The 24694-nt window shown below is 39.8% G+C and overlaps 2 protein-coding genes across 8 annotated transcripts; one reads left to right on the plus strand and one right to left on the minus strand.

The window, feature by feature from the left end:
- Positions 1-658: 658 nt before the first annotated feature.
- On the minus strand, positions 659-10882 carry PAK1IP1 (PAK1 interacting protein 1). Of its 2 annotated transcripts, none has more exons than XM_080340709.1 (10): positions 10653-10882; positions 9723-9885; positions 8259-8379; positions 8089-8163; positions 7093-7145; positions 6470-6615; positions 6282-6379; positions 4796-4895; positions 3045-3171; positions 659-2407 (listed from the first exon to the last, which is right to left on the minus strand). In XM_080340709.1, the coding sequence occupies exons 1-10, from the start codon at positions 10713-10715 to the stop codon at positions 2247-2249; spliced, it is 1107 nt and encodes a 368-aa protein (XP_080196835.1). In that variant the 5' UTR covers positions 10716-10882; the 3' UTR covers positions 659-2246. The 2 variants fall into 2 exon arrangements, with proteins under 2 accessions (XP_080196835.1, XP_080196834.1); XM_080340708.1 differs by having other exon boundaries at positions 3036-3171; positions 10653-10783.
- On the plus strand, positions 10310-24393 carry LOC308038315 (tRNA selenocysteine 1-associated protein 1-like). 6 transcript variants are annotated; one of them, XM_080340713.1, is made up of 11 exons: positions 10310-10576; positions 11895-12072; positions 13596-13676; positions 14687-14763; positions 14860-14996; positions 15650-15781; positions 16672-16791; positions 19092-19290; positions 20012-20057; positions 20660-20828; positions 24071-24393. In XM_080340713.1, the coding sequence occupies exons 4-10, from the start codon at positions 14734-14736 to the stop codon at positions 20794-20796; spliced, it is 801 nt and encodes a 266-aa protein (XP_080196839.1). In that variant the 5' UTR covers positions 10310-10576; positions 11895-12072; positions 13596-13676; positions 14687-14733; the 3' UTR covers positions 20797-20828; positions 24071-24393. The 6 variants fall into 6 exon arrangements, with proteins under 6 accessions (XP_080196839.1, XP_080196836.1, XP_080196841.1 ...); XM_080340710.1 differs by lacking the exon at positions 24071-24393 and having other exon boundaries at positions 20660-21045; XM_080340712.1 differs by lacking the exons at positions 10310-10576; positions 24071-24393 and adding an exon at positions 10887-11000 and having other exon boundaries at positions 20660-21045.
- Positions 24394-24694: the final 301 nt, after the last annotated feature.

The raw sequence follows: 24694 nt of genomic DNA on the forward strand, positions 1-24694 counted from the left end.
ACATCCTGTAAAGAAAATACTTGGCATTTTTTTAATCTGGAAAAACATAGATTTTTATCACTGTCTGCAAAGACAACTCTGTCTTTTTTCAAGTGGTGGAACTGGCTTTCTTCACGTACATAGTGCTGCATAATTTATTCCAGCTGGCTTACCTCCTGTGGTCTCTAGCTGCATTGTGAATTTTCCCATCTTTATGAATTAGCCTAATGGTCAGAAAGCAGAGAGCAGTTTAATTCCCTTGTTGGCCTAAGTGGTTTAAATAGAGATCTATCTTCCTGGAAAGCACCACAACCAACACAAATCTAAGCTCTACTGCATGGGGTTCCCTATGCAATAGCTATGAAGTTTCACTGGGCTGTGCTTTGTAATCCAGCACTGGGTATCCCAAGAGGAAAACAGGAGTATGGGAAGAAATCCACTGCTGCCTAAGCTGCTGAACTCACCTGTGGCTCAGCTGAGATGCTCGCTTAGGCTGCTGTTTCTTGCAGCAACGTCTCTATCTACTCTACCAGCATCATGCATGCTCACCCTCTCTGACACAGGAAGAGCTTTCTCACCGCTGACATCTCCACTCTCTTTGTGCTGCTGCCTCCCCTTAGAATGGAAAATGTACAGAAAAGGTAGATGTGCACAAGAAAACAACAATAAAAAGCAAGTGCTGGTTAGTAGCTCAGCATTTACTCAAGATGCAGGAAATACATATTCTCCTCTCAGGGCTGTTTCTGTATGTCAGCTTAGAAGCTATTAGGACTTGTCTCTGTCTCCAGTTCACAAATTGTTGAGACTCATAAGATGCATAATTCTTTGTGACTACACAGGGAATTTGGATTTTTACAGCTCTTGAATATTTACTTGTAAGTCTAAACCTTAGAACCAAAATTATGTGGATTTTTTGCTTTATAATCCTTAAAAGTATGTGCAGAATGGATTTTTCCTGATCCTTATGAGAACTTGCTTCTGTAATTGTGATGTCCATGGCCATGAGCTCGTATATTTAAAAATTCAAACAATTAAACTTCTTAGTAGTGGCAGCCATTTTGTCAAGCACAGACATAAGCACTGTAAAATAGACATATCACTTTACTAAGTATAAGCTTAAATAATGGAGTTATGTAAGTCCTATATTTACTACAGGTGCCTTGTTATCAATCAGAAATCTAATTTAGTACCTTTCCTGTGAACCCTACAAAGTGTTTTAAGTCCTATATTATTTGTCCATGTTTGTGTGCACGCATATTTGGGGTATTAAGTGAAAAGCTCTGTAAGTTCAAACTGAAGTACAGTTGAAACCCCTTTTATGTTGAATTACACAAAGCTCATATAAACCAACTGTACTGAATACTCAGACAATACTGTGTATTTGTAATAAGACTTAGGATAAAATCCTGTTCCTACTGACTGAGAAGGTCAGGAATTAAGTTTTTGTTTAAGAGCAAAACAGATGGGTGACATTTTATCAGCATTACAAACTTTCAAATGTTAGATAATTTTTTTTTTAATAATACAGCTCAGGTCAAGGACTTGAAAAAATACTATGGGAAAACCTTATTGATATAGACTCTTCCACCTAAAAATTTGTATCATATTGTGAATAAAAGTTTTCAATCATCTGAACCATGGGTGCAAAGACTTTTTAAAAAGTTAAATGCATGAAGTATGGCCATGGTAAAAAAACAACCAACCAACCATTTTACTTAAAAAGTCTACGTATAACTCCATGTCAAAAACTGGAAAGTACGATTTTTTGTGAATGTATGAATGGAATGTGATCATCATATTTTAAATAATTTTAACATGTTCTTTCTTACAGTAGGAAAAGTAATACATGACAAAGGCAAGATCATATTTTGAGACAAATCAACAGTAACTTCAACACTAAAATGAAAAAGTGTGTTTTTAATATACACATTTAAGTGAGACAAAAATGTAAAAGACAGATGCAGCTATTTTTATTATTTTAGCTGGCTTTTTCAGAGCCAGTTAAAAAGTGTATGCTATTGTTAACAGAAAAATATAAATATTACACATTATGAATTTATTTTTGCCTCATTCACTTAAGAAAAGTTGCCGTCTCTTTTGCGACTTCTGAGAATGATCAGCCAATTTATTAGGGTAAAAACATTCATTACTTTTAAACAACAGATCAGTTTGGAGGTGTATGTCCTGTCAGAGATTTACATTCTTATAAAAACTACAGCAACACCAGCATTTACTTTTTTTTCAGGAGAGAAAGTAAGTAGCTGCCTTCATGCTGAGCTATTCCGTTTCTTTTTCTTCTTTTGCAGTGGAGCTTCCAATTTGGTCTTCTCTGGAGTAATTTTTCTCTTTCTTTTTGCTGTTTTATCACTTTTTTGAGTCCGACAAACTTTGTTTTTCCTGACTATTGATGATTTTTCATCTTCATTTGCTGAAAAAAAAAGCAGGAAATAAATCACAGTGATATATGTATCCAGTCTTTTTTAGTATAAAATGGCACAGAGACGTATTTGTATCTCATTTTTAAACAGGAGTTATAAATTATTTTTTATTTACAGTGCAATGTGCCATTTATGATAGTTTTGTCTGTGATATGAAAATATCTGAAGACCAAGGATGTAAGTGGATTATGAGACAGGAAAACAATTTTTAAAAAGCCCAAAGTGAAACAAAACAACACACTGAGCCAGACTTCGTAAGGTTGCCCAACTGCATCGGCCTCAGACCTGATTTTGGTTATAGGAGAAAAAGACATGCAGTTCTATTGAACTGTTTATTAATTTCTTATCTGCCTCAAAAGCTTCACAGTGTCTTCCTCAGTGCATTATTCCAGTAAAGAGAAACAAAACTTTGATGTGATAGAAGTTAGAACAGGCTTATGTCCTCCAACATAGTGCAGGCTTGAGACACTACCAGATTGGTAAGGATATCTGTATCACTGCCAGTGTCATATCCCAAATTCTTCAAGATACCAATAATTTTTCCAATGCATATAGTAAAGAGCTCCCACTTAGTAAATTCTGTTTCACAGTCACATTAACAACTGAAAATACACACACCTCTATTACCTTGAGATGATGTTTCAGCTTTCTCAGAATTTTCTTTTGTTTCTGAAGATTGGTCAAGCCATACTGCAAGACACGTCAGCCTAGCTTTGGTATTGACTTCACACAGTAAAGATGGCACATCTTTTATCTGAAGATAATATAGAAAAAATAGAAAAATATTAAGTATTAATTAAGGTAGAAAAAGATTAATTAAACATTACTTATGTGTAAACTTATTGCAGTATTTGAAGTGAGAAAGTATCTTACTCCCCACCTTCCACTTAATTTCTGGTGCCTAACAACGTTTAGAACTAGAGGCTGTTAATGGCCACACTGTTACAGTCCTGCTCCCGATATCATTCCTCAATGGTGGTTTTCAAAAAACTCCCATGGCTTTAAGATCCTATCATCTTGATAAGCAAGATCAGTGGGTTTCAGGCACATGGGTATGGGGGTAGGTTAAACACCAGAAGTACCTAGATGAGTCACAGATGCACATAAAAAACTTGCTAATGGTTTCAGAAGTTTCTCCAGAGTAAAAGGTATTTTTTGGTTCAGTGAAAATAATTTGACTTAAGTTATTGCATCAGATTCCTTTTCTCCCTCACAAAGACAAATCTGCTGATTAAAAGTAATCTCTTCAGAGTATGTGTCAGTTTGCTTAACTGCAATTTTATCAGGCATCTCCGAGAATACTTGAGCAAATGTCCTATTACAGATACTGGGGGGGAAAGTGTCACAAGGACATGTGCAACATAACAGCATCAAGCATCAGAAATTACTTTTATTAGGATATTCTGACTCAAAGAGCTGGACAGAGCAGCCCACACAGTTATTCAAAGTTTTACAAAACTTTGCCTTCACAGGAAGAAAATCACACATTTGGCCAAAATAAAGACGATGTTACTGAGGAAGTTAGAGTCCCCTCATCACTGTGTCAATTATGTACAAGGGGAACAGAATTTTGAGGTGAATGGAAAAAAGGGATTTTTACTACTGCACGTAAAAGTATAAAAGTAATCAGGGAGGATGAAATTAAAAATGGGCAAATTCAGACAAGATACCTAATATGAATAAATGTTGAGAGATATATAGCTAAACTATTCAGGATACTCATAGTGGAATATAGTAAATCTTTTATTACTAATCATTACATTTTAAAAAATCTTATTATGATTTCAAAAGACAAACTGCAGATGAAACAATAACATGGGAAACTTTGAAGATATGATTCCTTGTTAGAAATGTGCTACTCAGAATGGTTTGAAAACACAGGAAATAAAAGTATCCAGTGTATTAATGTTTTTGAATTTTTCAAAAGGACAACTTTTTTGTCCTACATGAAGAATCACCACCGCCCTGAAAACATACAGTTTGTGTTCTTAAAAGAGTAGCAACAGTCATCAACATTACAAAAATTCATGGCAGTCCTTAGAACATATATAACTGATAAGACAGTCGTAAGTCTGGCCATGTAGCTCTACAGGGAAGCAGGACTCCACATAGAGAGGAAAGGAGACCTCCATAGCATTGTCTGATTTTATAGTTTGTTTAAAAGAAAATTACAATAATAGAAAAATATACAACTGCATAAAAATATGTACATAGACATGCTCATCTCTACTGAACATAACACGGAGGAAGATCAAGACATCCAGATTTCAAGTTAAATTTCCTCAGTGATTTAAAATTAATCTTTGTAAGAGAACTATCTGCAATTTTGGTTGTCCGATATTTTTCCATAAATGTAACAAGCAGTTTAATAGACCAACCTTATTAAGATCCAGATTCCACATTTTAATGTAACCATCACTGGATGCAGTAACAATAACATGTTGTCCTTCTCTTTCAAAACTATAGATATCTTTTATTCTGTGAAGAAAATGCAATACTTTGTTACATTATAGGATGGCAGCTCAAAACAGTAAGCTGACAGAAATTAAAGATGAATAGGCAACAGTCTAAAAATCAGTTTGAACAGAACACCCACAAATGACAGGCAGGAACTCATAACAGTAATCTGTTTTGAGTGCTGTCACTTACAGTCGGAACACTTGCCATTGCTCGGCTTCTTAGGATTCAGTTCTGAATGCTTTAATACTTTTAATACTTAAACCGCATCAATGACATTTGAGCTAATGCTTTTGTGTTTTGATGAACTAAAATCAGTATTTGGACAAATATTTGGTATTTGACAAGAACAGAGAATATGTCATTACCCTCCTGTTGTCTGGACTGAGCACAACTGGTTTGTTTTATTTAAGAATTCTAAAGATTCAGAATCTGTAAAGACTGGTTAAACATTCTTTAGGTCTTACAGGAAAATATCGGTACCGAATTTCAGAAACACATAGACCATACACACAGAAGTGTGCACCTGTGTGTGTTTATTTTTGCACACATGCACATATATAAATAAATAAAACCATATACATGCATTCTATATAAACCCAAGTAATTTAGCAGAACCTTTTCTGTTTTGCTTTCCTTACCAGCCAGCTATCCACTTCAAAGCTTTGATATACCAGCGTGACTAACCTATGGTTCTAGAGACATCACTGGCCTCTGAGCAATTCCACTTTAGCCAGAGGTGGGTGCCCTATTTCAGGCCGTGCAACAGGGATGATGAGCCTGCTGGGGAGTTCAGAATCCGAACTGCAAAGATGGCAATTGTTACACGGACTGATCAAGATAGGACAAGAAAACATCACCAGATGTCTTTCTACCAAATTTGCCTGTCCAGTACAGTCCAGTTTTGTAGTGGAGCACTTGGAACGCTGTACAGCCATTGTCATCTATCTCCTGCCTGATAAGCACTACAGACCCCACTTCAATTCTGATACAACAAAGCTTTGGGAAGGAAAGAGGGAAAGAAGACCTTCTACCTGAAAAAAAAAGTTAACATAAATCCATGCCAGTATATCGAGATCTTATATTTAAGACTTCTATTTAGATATGATCTTTTGATCTTACACTGAGACCTAAATATTTGTATTGTACTTAGATAATAAATTTGGAATGATAATATTTCTAATTCTATACCCTGTTGTTTTTGTAATGTGAATGGACAGCAGAGTACTTGCCTTCACACTAAAGCAAACAGTCTGTCCCAAATTTGGAACTTAGCACATAAGTAAATGTACTTTCTGTACTAAAACAAAACCAGTAGTAAAATATGCTGAACATTACAAGTCATTGAACTTCACTGAGTACTCAGCATTGCCGTAAATATTTAAACAGTAAATAAATATAAAATACCTGTTTTCATGGGCTTTAAATTCACACAGGCATTTTTGAGAGTCACAGCTGTAGAACCTTATCATTTCATCATCTCCAGCTATGGCAAGGACAGAATCCTTGGAATGAAAAAAAGGAAATTCAAGTCTGATTAATTTCACGTGTTCTGAACTAGATAATTTCCCAGTACCTCTCTTTTTCGTACTTACTGTAACAAAAATAAGTGAAGAAATTCTCTTCTCTGTTGTGATAGTGCCAGTGATTGAAGCTGTGTCAAGTTTGTAGATATCCACTTTATTTGTTATCACGGTCACATATCTTTCTCCATCAGGGGACCATTTAATTATGTGGGCATCTGTAAACATTGATACATTTGTAAACACATGTTCACAGGTCTTTTGCACTCTATATTGCATAAAAATCTAAAAATAAGAATCTTTAGAAGCTACTAGACACTGTTTTCTACCTAAATGTGAGAAAAATGCAGGAAAAAAATCAAATAACCTAGAATAAGCAAGTGAAACTATGCTCTTAAATGTTTATTTCTGATTATCAGAAGCATATAAACAAAAAAACCTCACGTTTATTTAAATGTCCTGACATCACATTTAGAGGAAAAAAATTACTTTAGTGTAACTATGTTTTCGTTTTGGTAAATGGTTATTGCTAAGGACATAAGCTTACATATGCTTGCCTGTACGTGTAAAAAAGTTATTGTGAAAGTTGCTTGCAATTAACTGACTTGTTGCTTCAGTCTACTTTTCTTTACAGAAAAAAAACCCAACAAACAACAAATTCCACTTTTTCAGAGAATTTAGACTGATAAACTCACTTTGCTTCAGGTTTTTGATAAATGCTGATCGTCCTTCTACAAGATTCCAAGTTCTGAAAGACAACAATAAATAATGTGCATTCTGTTTAAAAACAGTACAGTGAAACTGAAGTCCAATCTGCTGACATTAGGCATCCAAAGGAAGCTTTTAAGCATCTCTATGCATTTTACTGCCTTCTTAATGTAAGAGAAAATGATGACTTCGTATATCACTTGCACATAATAAGGAGTTTGGAATATTTCTTTTATAAACCACCAATACCAATTTGTGCTTTTAAAATAGCATTTTATATATTTAAAACACATATATACAGCAACTTGTACACACTCACAGAGAAAAATTACTTTTCTCACACTAAACAAAACCTGACAGCGTTCAGAAGTTTAAAAAAATTGTGTTCCAAAATGCAAATGTATTTACACATCTACAAGTGACTACAAAGAGTCAGAGCATAGCAAGAGGCTAGGAACAGCTAAGGGAGACCTTATCGCTGTCTACAACTACCTGAAAGGAGGTTGTAGCATGGAGGGTGTTGGTCTCTTCTCCCAATTAGCAAGTGATAGGACAAGAGGAAATGGCCTCAAGTTGTGCCAGTGGAGGTTCAGATTGAACATTAGGAAAAATGTCCTCACGGAAAGGGCTATCAGGCATTGGAACAGGCTGCTAAGGGAAGTGGTGGAGTCACCATCCCTGGAGATGTTTAAAAGGCATTTAAACACGGTTCTTAGGGACACGGTTTAGTGCTAGAGTTAGGTTATGGTTGGACTTGATGATCTTGAGGGTCTCTTCCAACCAGAATGATTCTGAGACTTTAAAATATTGCTGGTACCTAGAACTTCAAAAGACAAACCAAAAGATCTTTGAAACATTTGATGTCAAACTATGTTTTAGCAGTGTTGCACTGTCCAGTCCCAGCACAGAATTGTTGCTTATAAGAATTTACTAGAAGTTACTGAATTATGATTCTCAGTATTCCTTCATCAGTTTTGACTCACCTTAGTGTTTTATCTGTTCCTACTGACAAAGCTAGTTTCCCAGAAGGATGAATCGACAGAGATGTCACATGCCCCCTGATAAAAACAAAACAATGTATTAGTCACATACATCATTTACAAGGAAAATAAAGATAAAAACATGTGTGAATATGCAGAGTCAAGAAACTCACTTATGCGCCTTAATGGATTTCAGGCATTCCCATCTCTTTGTGTTCCAGATACAAATTATTCCATCTTCAGCCCCACTCAGTAGATGTGCAGTACCATAGAACTCCAAACAAGTTATTGTGCCTAGAAATCCAAACCAGAGCTATTAACAATATTGTACATACTGAACAGTTATCACACAGAGAACTTATGAATTAACTGAGAAGCTCCTAGTGGCAAAACACGCCAGCTACTACCCTACCCTTGGGCAAATCTACCCTAGGACACAAAATTGGGAGGAGCTGTCGACATTCTTGATGGCAGAGAGGCCCTGCAGAGGGATCTGGACAAACTGGAGAACTGGGAAATCACTAACAGCATGAAGTTCAACAAGGGCAAGTGCACCTTGTTGCATTTTGCACCTGGGACATGGCAACCCTGGCTGTACATGCACACTGGAACGAGATGCTTGAAAGTAGCTCTGGAGAGAAGGATCTGGGGGTTCTGGTCAACAGCAAGTTGAACATGTGCCAACAGTGCCCTGGCAGCCAAGAGGGCAACCGTGTCCTGGGGTGCATCAAGCACAGCATTGCCAGCTGGAGAAGGGAGGTGATTGTCCTGCTCTGCTCTGCACTGGTGCGGCCTCACCTGGAGCACTGTGTGCAGTTCTGGGCAACACAGGATAAAAAGGATCTAAAGCTACTGGAGAGTGTCCAGAAGAGGCTACAAAATTGGTGAATGGTTTTGAGAGGAAACTGTATGAGCAGTAGCTAAAGTCACTTGGTTTGTTCAGCCTGGAGAAGAGGAGACTGAGGGGAGACCTCATGGTGGCTACAGCTTCCTCACAAGGGGAAAAGGAGGGACAGGTGCCAAACTCTTATCCTTAGTGACCAATGACAGAACCCCAGGGAATGGCAGGAAGATGTGCTGGGGAGGTTTATTAGGTTGGACATGAGGAAAAGGCTCTTCCCCCAGAGGGTGGTGGAGCACTGGAACAGGCTCCCCAGGGAGGTGTCACGGCCCCAAGCCTGACAGTGTTCAAGAAGAGACTGGACAACGCCCTCAGACACATGGTGTGAACTGTGGGGTTGTCCTGTGCATGGACAGGAGTTGGACTCCAAGATCCTTGTGGGTCCCTCCCAACCCAGGACATTCTATGCTTCTATGAAATCTGAATGATTTCCTAAGTATTTATTCACAACCCCCCCAAATCTTCTTGTTATATTCAACCACTGATGTTCTCTAGAAGCCCTGCTGCAGCCATACACGTCTGAACTGCATCTTGTCAGTTTTCTCAAACAGCAGTACTCAACCACTATGGCGCAGGTGACACAGAGCTTCTATCAATGACTATCATGGCTGCAACACCATCGTTATTAAAGACTTAATTAAAAAAAAAAAAAAATCAATGTCCTTCTTCTGGCAAGGGCCAGTTTTTCACCTGCATTTCTATCATCAATGCTTTTTATTAAGAAAAGCTCCCTTACCATTGTGCTGTAGCAGTGCCCCATGTTCTATCTTCTTTTTCATGTCATAGATTTGGATTGTCTCATCTCTGCTCCCAGTGACCACATATCTGTTATTCACTGCTACTGCTGACAATGAGGCAGAGTGGGCATGATGTGTAAAATCAGGGACAACCGTCCAGGACTGTAAATGAAATACAAAATAAACAGGTCTTTCTGAAGCTTCCTGTAGTGAGCTTCTACTTCATCATCCTGTATTTTTTTTTAAACCAAAACCCGAAAAAGTATATGAGTAAAATGCAAAAGAATTATGCTTAGCTGTAAGTGTAATGGGATCTAATTGAGTTAATGTGGTGTTAGGAGATTATTCCGAACGATTTAAGTGTGCAAACTGCTTCACTGTACTCAGTGTTGGGCTTAGTTGAAGCTGTGTGAGGAAGAGTATCTGCAGAGAGATAAATCTCGTGGACAACGGAGGCGAACTCTCCCTTCTCCCACCATTGCAGACTGGAGACACGCCTTCCGCCTCCCACCGCCCCCCCCCCCCCCCGAAACAATGTGGCATCGGTCCTCTGCGCAGCCGCTTCTCCTCAGCTCTGCGCTGACAGGCTGAGAGGAACGAGCTGGCAGCACAGCCCCTCGCACCCACGCGGCCGGCCGCCTTCCGCAGCTCCGAGGATCCGCATCTCCGGGGGACCCTTCGCGCTTCCCGGGCCGGGCAGCGGGGTGTCCGCGGGGTGTCCGCGGGCCGCTCCCACACCCCACGCCAGCAGCGAGGGGCCGAGCCTTGCGGCTGCGGGAGCCTGCCCCGCCCCCGCGGCGCTTTAAAAGCCCACCCGGCGCGCCCGGCCCCTCCACTCCGGAGCGAGGAGTCGGTGAGTAGCGCGGTGCGCTCCGGCGCGGCCTTTCTCTCCCTCAGGGAGGCTGGCGGGCGGCCCTGTTTGCTCTCACCTCGCTGGGCCGCGCGGCGAACCCGAAGAGGACCTGCTCGTAGCAGCCCGCCACCAGCTCCATGCGCCGCTCTCGGGGCCCTGCCGCCCTCGGCTGCGGGTCCGTCCTCCGCCCTGCCTGTGCTCGCGCCGGGCTGGGTCCGCGGCTGGCGGCCGGCAGCGCTCGCTGCGGAGAGAGCCTGCGGCCTCCGCCAGCCGCTGAGGAGGGGGAAGTGCCGGGGTGGGGGGGGCGGCGAGGCCGCGGGCTTGGCGGGTCAGGCTTCGAGCGGGGCAGCCCGCGCGGGAGGTCCTCGCGGGGCGGAAGAAGTGTCTCGCGCTGCTGCTGATGGCGACGCGGAGGATGAGCGGCGTTAGTGCTGGGATCGGGGCGGGGCGGGGGGAAGCGCCGTGATCAAGGCCGGGGTGTGGGGGCCGGCGTCGGGGGAGGGGGCGCGAATCCAGATAGTACGCAATGGGGGGCGTGGGGGGGGCGGCCTCCTCCCTTCCCCCGAGGCCTCAGAGCCGCCGCTTCACGGGCGGCTGGGCCGCGGGCCTGCGGGGCGAGGCGGCCCGGCGGCCGTTAGGCCGGACGGCCCGTTGAACCAGCCTCCCCGCCCCCACCCCGGGCGCTGCCAGGGGAGCGTCGCGGCCGCTTTCAGGGCCTTGCGGGCTTTTAAAAATCATTATTACTTCGTTTCTTTCCCCCCCCCCTTATCTCGTAGCACAATAAACGGGAAGCGCGGTCCCGACGCCAGTGTGGCCGCTGCGGAGGCCGCGGCCGGGCGGGGCGCACTACCTTGTGCGCCGTGGCCTCTTCCCGTCGTGCCGTGTGGCTTATAAAAAATGCGTCACTGTACGGTGGTGAGGCTCGGGCCTGGGCTTGTCGGGCTGGTCGGCTGGGGGTCACCGCACCAGCCTGAGGCGATCTGGGGTATTCCCCCTCCAGCGCCTCGTGAGCGAAATTAATGCAGGAGGGGGGCGGCTTGTCCTCCATGTTTGGGTGAGCGGTGTTCGCGCATGTGGTTTTATTCGTAAAGAGTTTAATCCGTCTGTTTGCCAGTACAAACGTTAAAAGGTGGAATAAATGGGCTAGTAAAATGTGTATGTAATCCAGTTAAGGAGCTGCTTGAATTCTAGAGGTTGATACTGCCCCACTGCTTAAATAATAAGCCAGCTGTGACTGTAGCTAGAGTTAAGGCATATATAGGAAGTATAATGTTAATGCATGCTGTTTTAACTGCTTTTAAATGTTGTTGTTTTATAGTGAAAAGATCAAGAGGCAACAGTCAAGATCAAACGGGGAAAGAGTACAAAAACATAGTTTCGCGTAAAAGTCTGTGATAACTGCAACTGAGAATTGCATCATTTGCCTTCTGATAGTCTTTTGGAACACAGCTTTTTTGTAGTGTACTCCATCCTCTGTTAAATCTGCAAGAAGACAGGTAAGTTTAAAACAAAAAAACAAAAAAACCCAACCAAATAAAACAAAACAAAAGCCCCCAAAATACCTCAAAACAACAAAACAAAAAACCCAACAAAAAGCAAAACAACAAAAAACACATTATGCAGCTGTAAATTCAATGATTAGTATTTCAGTGTTAGAACATGGAGGAGCTTATGGTTCATTCTAATAGAAGTAATGCTTGAATTACAGGTACATCACTATGGATGTTTTTATTAATAATGACCTTCTTTAGCAGGAAGAACTTGATGCTTATGATTCTTTATAATGAGCACAGCTAGGTTTAGCAAGAGGGCATATACTAACTTTGCTAGTATATACCTGTATTTAAGGGTTGGTTTGTACTGGACTATTTTATGGCTTTGGATGGGTGTGGGGATGAAGTGCATGTTTTTTCTGAATTACACCATGCATGGGTGCTCTAATTGTGGTGTATGGCTGTCCTGTGTCAGGTTAGCTGAGTGCGTTTTCAGAAGCAGTGCTCTGAACTGTTGCCCCATGTGGACAAGCCTTTAAGGCATTACAAACACTCTGTATTTATTGTATTATGTGAGTATGGATTTGACCAGTGAGTATGTTAAAACAAATATGTGCGTGTATATATATATATATATATACATACATACACACACACATTTTTGCATGGAAGCAAAGATTAAACTTAAAGAATCAAGTATCTGTGTAGAAGGAGCAACACTGGATGCGGAAAAAAAAATCAGTGGTGAAGGAACAGTTGTGTGTAGATATAAAATATTTTGCAAATGAAGTTGTTTTGCACTGACTTACTCTTGTTGGATAATTAGGGGGAAAAAACGTAAAGGATATTACAATCAAGAAAGATTTCCTCTTCAGGAAAGTTTCTCAGTGGTTTAGTGACAGTAATAAAAGGTTACTCATTGTGGTGAACTCACTGGTAGTGAGAGAAACATGTATGTGGAAGAAGCAAAAGAGAAGACATACCTAAGAAAACGTGAAGAGAATGATCACATTTACCTGTACTGTGCCCTCTTCCATCTTACATGTCTTTTGTTTAGCACATAGGAAGCAACACTTGTTTCAGCTGTATCATTTGTGGTACAAATAAATCAACTTTAAATTTGGCTAAAAGGGAAAAAAAATGAGGGGTTGTACAGAACATTGAAACCTCTGTTGCTTAGTTTAACTGTTCTAGAACACGGATCTGAATTACTATGTTAGATGTAGACATCTCAGAAATGAGGATAATGTATAGGTGGCTTAAAAGCTCTCTGTAATTTTCTTGTGCTTTGAACAGTGGAAAAATCTTTGGATTATTACAATTTAAGAAAGTGAAGACAACTTCTAATCATCCCATTGGCCATATATCCTTATTCCTGCTGCTTTAGCAGTGACAAATCAGAATTTACATTTCTAAGTTCTGAATACTAACATTAAAGATGTAAAATGGAGTAAACATCTTTGAAAGTAGTTCTTCTCAAGTTTAAGATTCTTTATCTTTTTGTTCCTCCCTGACATCTCTTTCAGCGGAAGGACTGCAACAAACTGAACCTGTGCAACCATATCATTCGAGAAAGGGCGAAGACAGTTTGAATCATGGCAAGCCCGGTAAGATCATTTGGTCAGAAATTCAGGCTTGCAGTGCCTAAATGGATTCCAGAACCATACTCAGAATTCCTAGTAAATGTAAAGCTGAAATAGCTAGCTTGCTCTGAGTTGGGTGTTCTTTTAGTCCTGTGATTTCTTCTGATAATGTGGTAATTGGTGGCTGTCCTCTGGACACTTAATCACATCAACTGAAGCAGGTTTGGGGCATAACGTTAAGCTTTGCAGTTTGGATTATTTGAGCATGAGTTCATCTGAAGGACCTTGCACATAACACTCTCTATATAAGATACATGTAGAGGTGTTCTAGAGGAAGAACGTTAAAGCCCGCGTAAGTAAAAAATGCTGCTAAACACCATTCTTATTTTTTGAAGTCCTTGTTCTTCAGAATCTTAAGTGAGGGAGGCAACCTGTGTTAACACAGCTGTTGTTTCCCTCCTCTTTTGTATAGTTGCCCCACTTCCTTTTTAAACTGTGGGGTTTGTTTTTTTGGTTTTGGTGGTGTGTGGTTTTTTTTCTTTTTTCCTCCAAGAGGCACTTCTTATGCCTCTTTGTTCCTGGCCTTGCATCTGGGTTTGAGTTTTCTCTCAGCCAAGCTAGTGCCTGTTCCTGGTCTGCTTTCTCATGTTCCATCAGCTGGCCTCCTGTTGTTCCTGGCCTAGGGGAGTGACTCACAGCTGGGTAGTGAGTAGAGGCATCTCACATAGGAGAAGAAGGATTCCTACCTAGATGAGGGGAGATAGGGACAGCCAAGATCCCTTCTAGGCAAGAGTGGTGACTTCGCTGCCTCTTCATCATTCGGACGATGCTGCTGCAGGGTTTTTTTGAGTCCTGGAGCTCAAGTGGAACACAATCCAGTCCTGAAGCTAATTAACACTTAGGATTGGCCAACATCAAAGGGCTGTCTGCATTTTCCCTGGTTCCAAGAGGAAGCTGTCAGTCCTTTAGCCAGCTTGACAAGTCAGGGGAATATGGCTGTTCATACAATCCTTTGGCTCTGTTATTTTTGCCAGGCGTTTTCCCCAGAGGCTGCTTTCCCTCATGGGAGGCGGAGGGAGAAATGGGACCCCAGGCTTCTTTCAAGGGCAAGGTGAATATGGGGAAATCACCTGTGGTGATGGGGAGTGGGAGGGAGGAATGTAAATGAGGCTAAATATTATAAAGGTGATTTTTTTTCTCCCAACAGGACTTGATGGCGAAAAAAAGAGAATGTCTCCAGGCCTACAGCTGGTGGAGAACACCGCAGAAGAAACGGAAGAAAAAGAACAAAGTAAAACCAGCAAGAATAGAGTTTGTGCCTAGTAGTACTAATTTGTCAATCAGGTAAAGGAGAAGCTGTGACCTTTTTATCTGTTTGAATTGATAGTGACTAGTGAATGCCATGACTTACTTTTAAAATCCTGAAATAGCAACCAAATGTGCTATACACTTAAGTATTGCTTATGGAAATCTATTGCCAGTAGAATAATGACGGTTTCTTTGTAGTGTCTCTCTCATAATCACTGAGAAGAGGTGGTAAAATAGTCCTAGTTCTTTTGAATCATGGCTGTAACTTGAGTTAATAGTTTTTCTTGGTATTTTTATGCCTCCTTCACCTTGCCTTCCCCTCTCTCACCCTGTTCAGGCAATAAATATTTATTTTTAAAATGAACTTAAATCATATATATATTATATATATAATATATATAATATATATTTTATATATATATTTTTTATAAAATGGGTTTCTGAAGTGCTCTTACTACAAAAGCAGTAGAATGGACTCAGAAACTGAGAACTGGAGTGATGGCATTGCAGTTCTGGACATTACTCAGCAGAGTTTTTCAGTTAATACTATTTTCACATTTTGTTTCCTTATTTGTCCAGTGTATCCTTATTTGTCCAGGGATAACTACCTGCTGATATGTTAGATATTTTAATGATTCAGTCAGCTACCTTAGTCTCAACCTTAACAGTTCTCTTTTATCTTCTTCAAGACCTGATTATTCAATATTTGTTGGAGAGCTTACTCCTGAAGTGGATGACTTCCAGCTCTTTGACTATTTCCTAAAGAGGTACCCCTCATGTCTTGACTGCAAAATAGCAACAGACCTGCTGGGATATTCCAGGTAATGCTTGTGAAAATGTATAATGCTGTAAATATATTTGCTTCTATAAGTAATACAGAAGAACTTGTGTTGAAACTGTTTCCTGTATCATCTTTAGAGGCAGGAAAAGACCGATTAGTCTCTAGCATCACTTTTTTTTTTTAACAGCATGGGTCCTTGTGTTTTAAAACTTCCTGGTTTAAACAGTTAAAGTGATAAGCTTCAATTTAGACATGCTTATCTGCATTAAATAAAATAAATGGTGGGAGAAAGGAGAGCCATGCACTGAAATCTGTGCAGCTGTGCTTACATACAGCAGTGAGTCCACTTAGTCATCTGCAGTACTGAAGACAAAATTATTTCCTTTTTACATGTGGGAGAAAAGTGTAAGGCCTGGCAAATTGTAGGGGGCTGGGAGGCTGAACCTATTAATATTAGTAAATAAAGCCTAGCAGGAGTTAGACTGGCCAGGCAGTGAGTCAAGCAAGGGTGAGTGAGTTTGCTGTTCAGACAATGCTGAATGCAGTAGACAAATTGAAGAAACTTAAGTATAAAAAGAATGTTAGTGCTGTACAGTGCTAGAAGTGGGTTAACGCTGATTGATAAATTAACTGCTGTAAGTGCAGAAATATGGAATCTGATTACTTACACAGATAGTAATTAAAATGTATTTGCTCACTCTCAGCAAGTTGCATCTTAATGCTATCAGAGAACAAACATTTTTGCTTCTGGCCCACGTGTTTCACTTGAAAGCATCTTCTGTGTATATGAACATGCCACAGAGGTTACTTAGGTAATGGAAGCTATAGTAGCTACTATCTTCAGTTTTTGTAGAAGACAGGAATTGAATTAATTAGCTTTGTAACTGTTATGCATACTAGAATTTGTTTTTTCCCTTTTGAAAATTGCAGAGGGTATGCCTATGTCAGATTTGGTGAGCAAGGTGATCAGATGAGGGCACTGCAAGACTGCCAGAATGCACCAGGTCTTGGGGGAAAAAGAATCCGCCTGAGCATAGGCATTTCTAAAAGGTAACAATGAGTTATGCATTGATACAGTAATACTAAACAATCAGATTCTTGTAGCTCTGCCTTTGTAAAGTCTGTGGCCCCTGATGTAGTGGCTGTACCCACGATGCAGTCTCCAAAACCAAAAATACAGAAGCATTGTCTTTTGACTCCCTGGATTAATCAACGTGTTTCAGGATTGCTGGGGGAATTAACTTCTTTAAGTCTAGCCAGACGGTGTAACTTGAGCCTAGCTGCTGTTGTAGCCAGCCTTAATTCTTATAGTAATGAAGCTGAATGCATTAATACATTTTTCCAGGTTTGGGCCTAAAAAAAGTAGAAGGGCACAGCAAGTGGTTTTGTATGTTAGGGTGCTCTTCTAGACTTTTCCCTTTAGTTTAGACAAGCTACCAGGCAGCTAGTTTTATAGAGGCTGGCAGAGGAAGAAACAGTTTTAAGTAGAAAAATACAGAATACAGGGTGAAGAAACCAAAGTAACCGTTGCTCAAACAGTTTGTTCAGAATACTGTTCTTTGCTTTTCAATTGATAGGGGTAGCAAGGAAATTGAAGTTGATTAATTTTGAGGGTTTTTCACTCTGCCAGCTCAGTTGTCTCAGTTACTTAGGGCAATTCAAGTCTTTGAACAGTTAGAGAATTGATACCAAATTTGATAAACTTTGATCAAGGATACAGACGAAATTACAACTTCTAACATAAAACAGTTTCAGTATATTTGAGGTTAGCTTATGTGTTCTGTTAAATAGTAAAAATAACAGGTTTGTTTTCCTCTTTGCCCTGGATAATTCTGCAAATGTCACCTCTTTACTTTAGAACGGAAATGCTTTTACTCGAGAGCACTGTCCAGAATTGCTCTGACTACATTATTTTGAAAGCAAGAGGAGGTCACAAAGAAACAGCAAGTTCCTTCACTTCTGCTATTCAGAAGAGTGTCGTCAGTGTTTTCAGATTTTTCTTTCCTACAGAGATGTATGTAGGAAAGAAGCTGGAAGCAGAACATATTGACACATCATGTCATTTGTTTATTACAGTAGCAAGACAAGAGTACTTATTTATTATAATGTATATGTAGCTTTGCAGTAATGAAATAAATGTAGGTATTAAAGTACACATCAGTAATCTTTTTTTCTGAATGGCTGAGTACTGTACTGTCTTAGCATCAAAATATGCAGCCACAGTAGTTTGTCATTAAGTCATCTATACAGGCATCTCTATTTCTGAGCTCCTTCAGTCTGTGTTCTTGACAAAAAGCCTAGATATGACTTGAGTGAAGTGGAGAGACAGAGAAATTGGACTTTGCAAATGCAGGAGGTATACCTGTTCATAGTAAAGAAATCTCTAAGCATAGAGGATTTTTTTGGAATGTGTAGCTGGTTATCTGAATGCATTTCTTGTAGTGTACCTCTGTTTTTGGACCTTGGTTGTAGTACAAATAACACTTGGGCACTGATTCTTGTCAATAGTGTGAAGTTATCCCTGAGAACCTGCTCAGGAGAGTAGTGAAAACTAATCAGCAGGCCCATTCATTTTAAGAACCAGTGAATTTTGTCATTTCCTGCTGCATTGGTTTCTTGCTGGGTAATGGCAGTGCTGACTTCACCTGACAGCTGTACTTTGGCAACTGTTCATGGACTAAAAATTGAGCAGGTGGAGGTAGCCATGCCAAACTGGTAGACAGTCAGATACTTCTGAGAGTGGTGAGGTTGCCCAGAGAAGCTGTGGATGCCCCGTTCCTGCAAGTGTTGAAGGCCAGGTTGGACGGGGCTTTGAGCAACCTGGTCTAGTGGAAGGTATCCCTGCCCATGGCAGGGGGTGTGGAACTAGATGATCTTCAAGGTCCCTTCCAACCCACACCATTTTATGATTCTTCTGAAATGGATAATCTGACTTCATATCATTGTTTCTAGAAATAATGAGTTAGTATTAACAAAACAAAAGATAGAAGGGCTAATTAAAACTGAATGCATCTTTAAAGCAGCTGTGCTTGATGTATGTCTCTGGTTTTACTAAATAAGTTTTTCAGCAGCTTGCTTATATAGATACTAAAAATACTTGAATACAGATAAGTGTCATGGCTTGAGTTAATCCATGAAAACAATTGCTCTTGGTACTGGCAAAGGTGAGAGCATTTGCATCTGTATAAATATGAGATCTCACAGTGACTTACTGTTGCTTAGGCAACTATTCAGAAAAGCTTCCTTTTAAACTTTGAAATGTGTAAATCTGGAAAATTGTGTAACTTTAGAACTGGATTTGCAGCTTATTGCTCTCAGACTCTTAACTGTATAAACTTCTCATGTTTCAGACTGAAAGCAGAATTCCAGCGGTATCCATCGTACAACTATAATGATTATTACCAAGATTATCAGAACTACTATTCCTCACAGTGGAATTATGATCCTTATGCTGATTACAACTACAGCTCCTATACTCCCTATGATAGCATGCAAGCTGTTGGAGAGTGTTCTTTAGGAGATGCTGTTATGGCCCCAGCTGTTTTTGAGGTAACGATACTATACACTTGTTTTGAATGAATTAAAAAAAATCACAACTAATAAGTTGTACAAGTTGTGTAAGAGCAAGAAGTGGTCCTGAAACTGAAATAATGTCTTCTGCTTAGTGTGGAGGTTGGAATAGCAGGCTTCTTTCTGAGGCATCTTTAAGTGCTTAAGTAATGTATCTATAAAATTAGATCTTTACACCATTATTTGTTAATGTATGCCAAATAGGTTTTGACAGCATAATGGTGTAGGCTTCCTCTCTTCCTTTTGTTCTGAGATAATTTGTTAAAAGCAAATTAAGGAATTATCATAAGGTGGTCTTACCTTAAATCAGCCAGTTTATGAATTACAGCTTCCAGAAGTTGCTTCCAACCTGAACTATACTATGTTTTTTGTTGTTGTTGTTTTTTTAAAGAAAACAACCCAAAACAAAAAAACCAATCCAAAAACCAAGCAAAGGAAAAAAAAAACCAACAACAAACAAGGGGGGGGGGAGGGGACTAAAGAAAGAAAAAAAAACCAAAACAAAACACAAAAATAAACCACAAAAAAGAACAAAAACAAACTGCAAAACTGCAACTTTCCCCAACAAACACAAGCCCCCTGCCTATTCTTGTAGCTGTGGGAGAAGGGAATGGTTTGGGAGTACAGAATTATTTTGGGCTTGTGATGCTTTCCAAAATTGATTAAACTTAAGATATCTTTTTTTTTTTTTTTTTTTTAGGAAACTTCAGCTATGACTGAAATCAATGATGACCTGATAACTGAAGGTAATGATTCTATCCCTGCAAGTTGAATTTAGCTAGACTTGTGCCCTTTAGCAATGCAAGCCAATGACTATTGGATGAAGAATCTTATTCAGCTGTTGCAGTGGCAGCCTCCATGGGTTATAGCTGAGATGAGGTAGGATTTTAAAGCTGATAATGTACACCATGTCAGGCAGAATGGGACATTGTCAACACCACTTCTGCACTTAAAGATAGGTACAAAACTTACAAAATGTAGTTGTAGGGCCTAGAAGGTTTGAAGGCAGTTCTGTGTATAGACACATCTTGTGTTAGTGTTCAGAAACTTTATCCTGCCTAACACATTCTGTATAAATGAATTAAATGGCTTTTTGGAGAGTTTGTTAGTTATCATGAAATCTATTATTTATCTTGAAATGCCGATATAGTCCTAGCATTCTAGTACACAGATTCCAAAAGGAGCTGGACTTGGCAGGTTTGTTAAAATTCTAGCTGGATAAACATCTTACTACATTGACTGTTAAATCTATTAAATGTCTAAAACCACGTTTAGACATTTATTTACAGTTTTTGTGTGCATGCTTCCCAAGATCTGACCCTTGTACTTACCAGGCTTTTATTTTCAGATCCGCAGCTTTACTTGGATATTGATGAAATGAACAGACAATTTATCGAGACAAGTGAAGAACTCTATGATTCCCTCATGAATTGTCACTGGCAACCTCTGGATACGGTCACTTCTGACATCCCCCCTGCTATTTAAGTGTCTTATATAGCATGACCGTTATGACCAAGGTGCTAAAATTACATTTCTTCTACATTACTCTAGATCATAAGTTTTAAAGCACAATGATAGGCTGAGTTTTTCTGCTATGCTTTTGACAGTTTCTGTAATTTTTTTTGTCCATCAATTGGAGCATCTTGAAATCATGTAAATATTCTAGAAATGTAAAGAGTTCAATGGGGTCTGAAGATAGACTTGACTGTGTAAATAAAATTTTGTTTCTGCAAACCTGCCAGCAAGGGATTTTACTTACGTATATTAAGCACATTCTCTTCTGGCTTGTGGAATTTAGCTGGAGGCAGTAGGCATATTTCACCTGGTTTTGGTATGGGCATTGGGACACTGTTGAAAACTGGCTCTGATGTATTTCCAAGTTACCTAGGCAAACTTTTACAAGCTCTTAACACACTTGCTTAGATCATGTGTGTATTTGGGAGACACTTATAGGGTTTGTAGTGAGAACACTTGAGCCCATTCTTTTTCCTGCAGTCTGCTGCTGCTAACTATACTACTGTTGATCTGCTAGGTCAGTTAGAATTCCTTTATCAATATGCTATTGTAAACATACAGAAGGACAAACATTCAGCTGCTGTAGCTGCAAACATTCCAAAGACTAAGGATGATCCCTACTAAAAGTTTTATTCCTGTACTTCTTATTATTAGTCTTCTGAACTGACACTTTACAGCAAAGAAACTGGTGTAACATAACACATGTTCTTAAACCTAAAAATTCTTGGGGGAAAACAAGTCTCTTATTTAAAGGAAGAAAAAATAACCCATTGGGAATAAACTGCCCTAATAACAGCTCCGCAGTTAAGTTGCACCCTATGCTAGGCATCTCTGTAATTTGTTCAGTCTTCATGCTCAGGTGTTTTATAGTGATGAAGTCATAATTTTAGTAGGATGACAGTTTTTGGTATTTGAGGACATTAGGGGAGGTAGCAATGAGGAAAGTTCTGCAACTTTGGAGTGGCTTCCTCTAAACTGTTCTCATCTTGAAGTATAAAGTATTTTCTACCCACAAGGACTACTTAGGCCCATGTGTATGCAAAAGTTATTTACTGCTTAATGTACAGAATAACATAAGTTAGGCTGGAAACAAAGTTAGCAGAAATTATCATAGGTAATAGCTGTGGAAGCTACTAAAGCTAGTCAACACTGGTACTGCCATGTGTGTTTTGGGGGCAATCTAAACCATAATTGCTATGATGGCAGATAGGAATAAAGTTCTCTGACTTTTACATGACAATGTAATTAAAGTGGTAGTCACGACCTATATGCTGTTCTTGAATTAAAAATAAATACTGAATTGCTGAGTGATGATTTGGCTGCTGACCAGAATATCTGTCTTGGCACAGTTTAATTTCAGCTAGGAATACTTAAAAAGTCTTGCCCGTTAAATGTAGATGCTCTAAAACAGAAGAGGTTTCTGGAGTACTATAGGAGGTTCATTCTTCCTGGATTTTGTGCAGATGTGTATGTAGATAGAATTCAACAAACCTCATCTAGGCAGAGGGAGTAGCATTGCAGTTTCAGCAGCTATTGCCCTGCTTTGGGGAGGGCTAGTTGCAAGGTAGCTGGGAGCTTAAATTTCTTGGGTGAATAATTCCTATGTGAGGAATTGGAGGGTAATGGTAGGGAGGTTATTAACAAGAATGTGACAGAAAGTAGAAAGGGAATGAAGCAAAAAGAATGAGTGGGGAAAGGGGATGCCTCTGCATGTATAGAACTTCCAGCAGACTACGCTAAACTCCAGATAGTAGATGCAGGCCCTTTGGATTTGGATGGGAGTATTAAAGCTTCAGAAGCGTACAGGATTTGATGCCACTTCAGTTGTGCAAAGCTGTGGTGCTTGAGCTTGGTAGTACAAACTAGTCTGCTGAGAAAAGGGTTTTGTATCTAGCAAGCACGCTCACCATGAGCAGCAAGGCAGCTTCCATGTCTGTGCCTGGGTTATATCCTGATTTGAAGTGGCTTGCATAGCATCACCTAAAACTGTACTTAAGTTGCAGCAAGTAATTTGTGGAAACCTTTTATTGTGTTGTCAATTAAAAACGTGATGCTAAGAATGAGTGTTGGGTCAGCAGAAATACTATGGGGTATCTGCTGATTTTTTGTTTGTTTCTTCTCGTTTGGGAGATTGATCTCTGTGTCAGTTATGTAATGAATGGCCATGTAGCCACGTGATTTCACTTAGTGCAACATACTATCACCACAGTACTTAAACCTCAAAGTCACAGTTTGTAGCCACCTCGTTTATGCAGATTTTTACCTCTTAACAAGATCTCTACACTCTTAGAAACTGTTTTCAGACGTGCATGCATCTTCTATTCCGGACTGTAAAGTACACAGTTAAAATGTTGTTTCTGTAATGCAGTGAAAGAGGTAGTTTGGGCCATTAGTTTTCCAAACCTGTGAGATATTGGGGGTGTGTTTTGTTCTAGTCAACACACAAGAAAAATGAGGTGAGGAAGAGAGTCTGTTGGTTGCAACCCATGTGACACTGTTGTTCTAAAATAGCTCTCTGACCTCTTTTTTCTGTCTCTTGAGCCTTACTAGTCTGTTCCTCTTTCCAGTTAGGAGTGCATACATGGGATCAAGATGGTGTGTGCAGTGCATGTTCTTAACTGTAAAGGCATACTGAATGCTAAATTTCTTTCTGTATTGGTGTGTTATCCACGAGCCCCAAATACAGGAGAAGGCGAGTGCATCAGAACTATGAGAATGCATTGCTGAGACTTTTTACTGAGTAAAGTTAGAGCTGTTCAACTACCAGCCTGTATTTAGTAGCTTGTACCTGAAAATACGATACAGGTGCCTGCCATCGATTCTGCAAAGATGTGATTGCAGTGGGAACATATAAGAAAAAAAAAAAAGTCTTATAAGCAACTTTTGCAACACCATGATATTTCACTTCTGGTTGCGTTTTGTCTCTGATTTACCCAGCTGAAATATAGGTGTGTTTTCTAAGCTTGATGGTTTATTTGCAAAAATATCTAGTTCTGGTTTTAGAAACTCTTCGTTGCACCTAGCTGCCATGGATAGTGCCTTTACTCAAATCTTGCTAATTTCTTTGAAAGGATAGTGGTTTGGTTTTTACTACTTACCTGGACAGGCTTTATGATGATGGTTTGAGGGACTACTAATCCTGCAATCAGTGAGCAGGAAGAAATAGGCCAAAAAGGGTGGAGTACTTAAAAGGGTACAAAAAGCACAAAATGGTACTTAAGACAATGAATGTTTCTTTTTGCAGGGATACTCTTGGACCAACAGCTTCTTTCTAGTGCTACCTCAAAGTAACTTGCAGATATAAGTCAACAGGGAAGACAGATCAAATGGTGATGATCCCTATCATTCTGCTGGATATATATATTTGCCTTTTGTTTTGTCTCATTTTTAATAACACTTATTTACTTCAGTGACTCACATCAATAGATGTTGTTTGACTACATCAACAAGTATTTGAGTCATGAGTGTCATTAAAGGAATGTAACCATATGGAAATTATTCCAAATAAGTAAAATGGAAGTAAAATAAGTAAATAAAGCAGCACTTGAATTTACAGAACAAACATAAGAGTAGCTGACTTTGACACACACATGAAGGAGAGCAGCATGTCTACAGGTTACCTCAATATACCTAGCGTGCATCAGAAAGGGAATCTTGTTTAAAATTTGCCCAGCTCTTATGTGTCCAGTGCAGGAGTGATTTTAGTCAGTTCCTCACACAGGTAACATTTTAGAAGTCAGTGTTACTACTGATGAATGTCTGTTACCAAAGGGCACAGTTTATATCCCTTTGTAAATCTTGCTCTTCCCATAGTGGAAATAGTGTTCCTTCCCCTCCTTAAGTTGGAGTGTAGCATAACAGCTTCCTA

Source organism: Nesoenas mayeri (genome assembly GCF_963082525.1).
Source record: "Nesoenas mayeri genome assembly, chromosome: 2".
Taxonomy (NCBI): Eukaryota; Metazoa; Chordata; class Aves; order Columbiformes; family Columbidae; genus Nesoenas; species Nesoenas mayeri.

What these genes read in the sequence shown, in the direction of transcription:
- PAK1IP1 (XM_080340708.1), bottom strand. Translation starts at nt 10,715, where the DNA reads ATGGAGCTGGTGGCGGGCTGCTACGAGCAGGTCCTCTTCGGGTTCGCC. An exon ending in GGCACTGCTACAGCACAATG is followed by an intron (nt 8,380 to 9,722) that starts GTAAGGGAGCTT and finishes TTGGATTTCTAG; the next exon opens with GCACAATAACTTGTTTGGAG. An exon ending in GGAATCTGGATCTTAATAAG is followed by an intron (nt 3,172 to 4,795) that starts GTTGGTCTATTA and finishes TATTATCTTCAG; the next exon opens with ATAAAAGATGTGCCATCTTT.
- LOC308038315 (XM_080340713.1), top strand. Translation starts at nt 14,734, where the DNA reads ATGGGACCCCAGGCTTCTTTCAAGGGCAAG. An exon ending in AGCATAGGCATTTCTAAAAG is followed by an intron (nt 16,792 to 19,091) that starts GTAACAATGAGT and finishes CTCATGTTTCAG; the next exon opens with ACTGAAAGCAGAATTCCAGC. An exon ending in TGGCCCCAGCTGTTTTTGAG is followed by an intron (nt 19,291 to 20,011) that starts GTAACGATACTA and finishes TTTTTTTTTTAG; the next exon opens with GAAACTTCAGCTATGACTGA.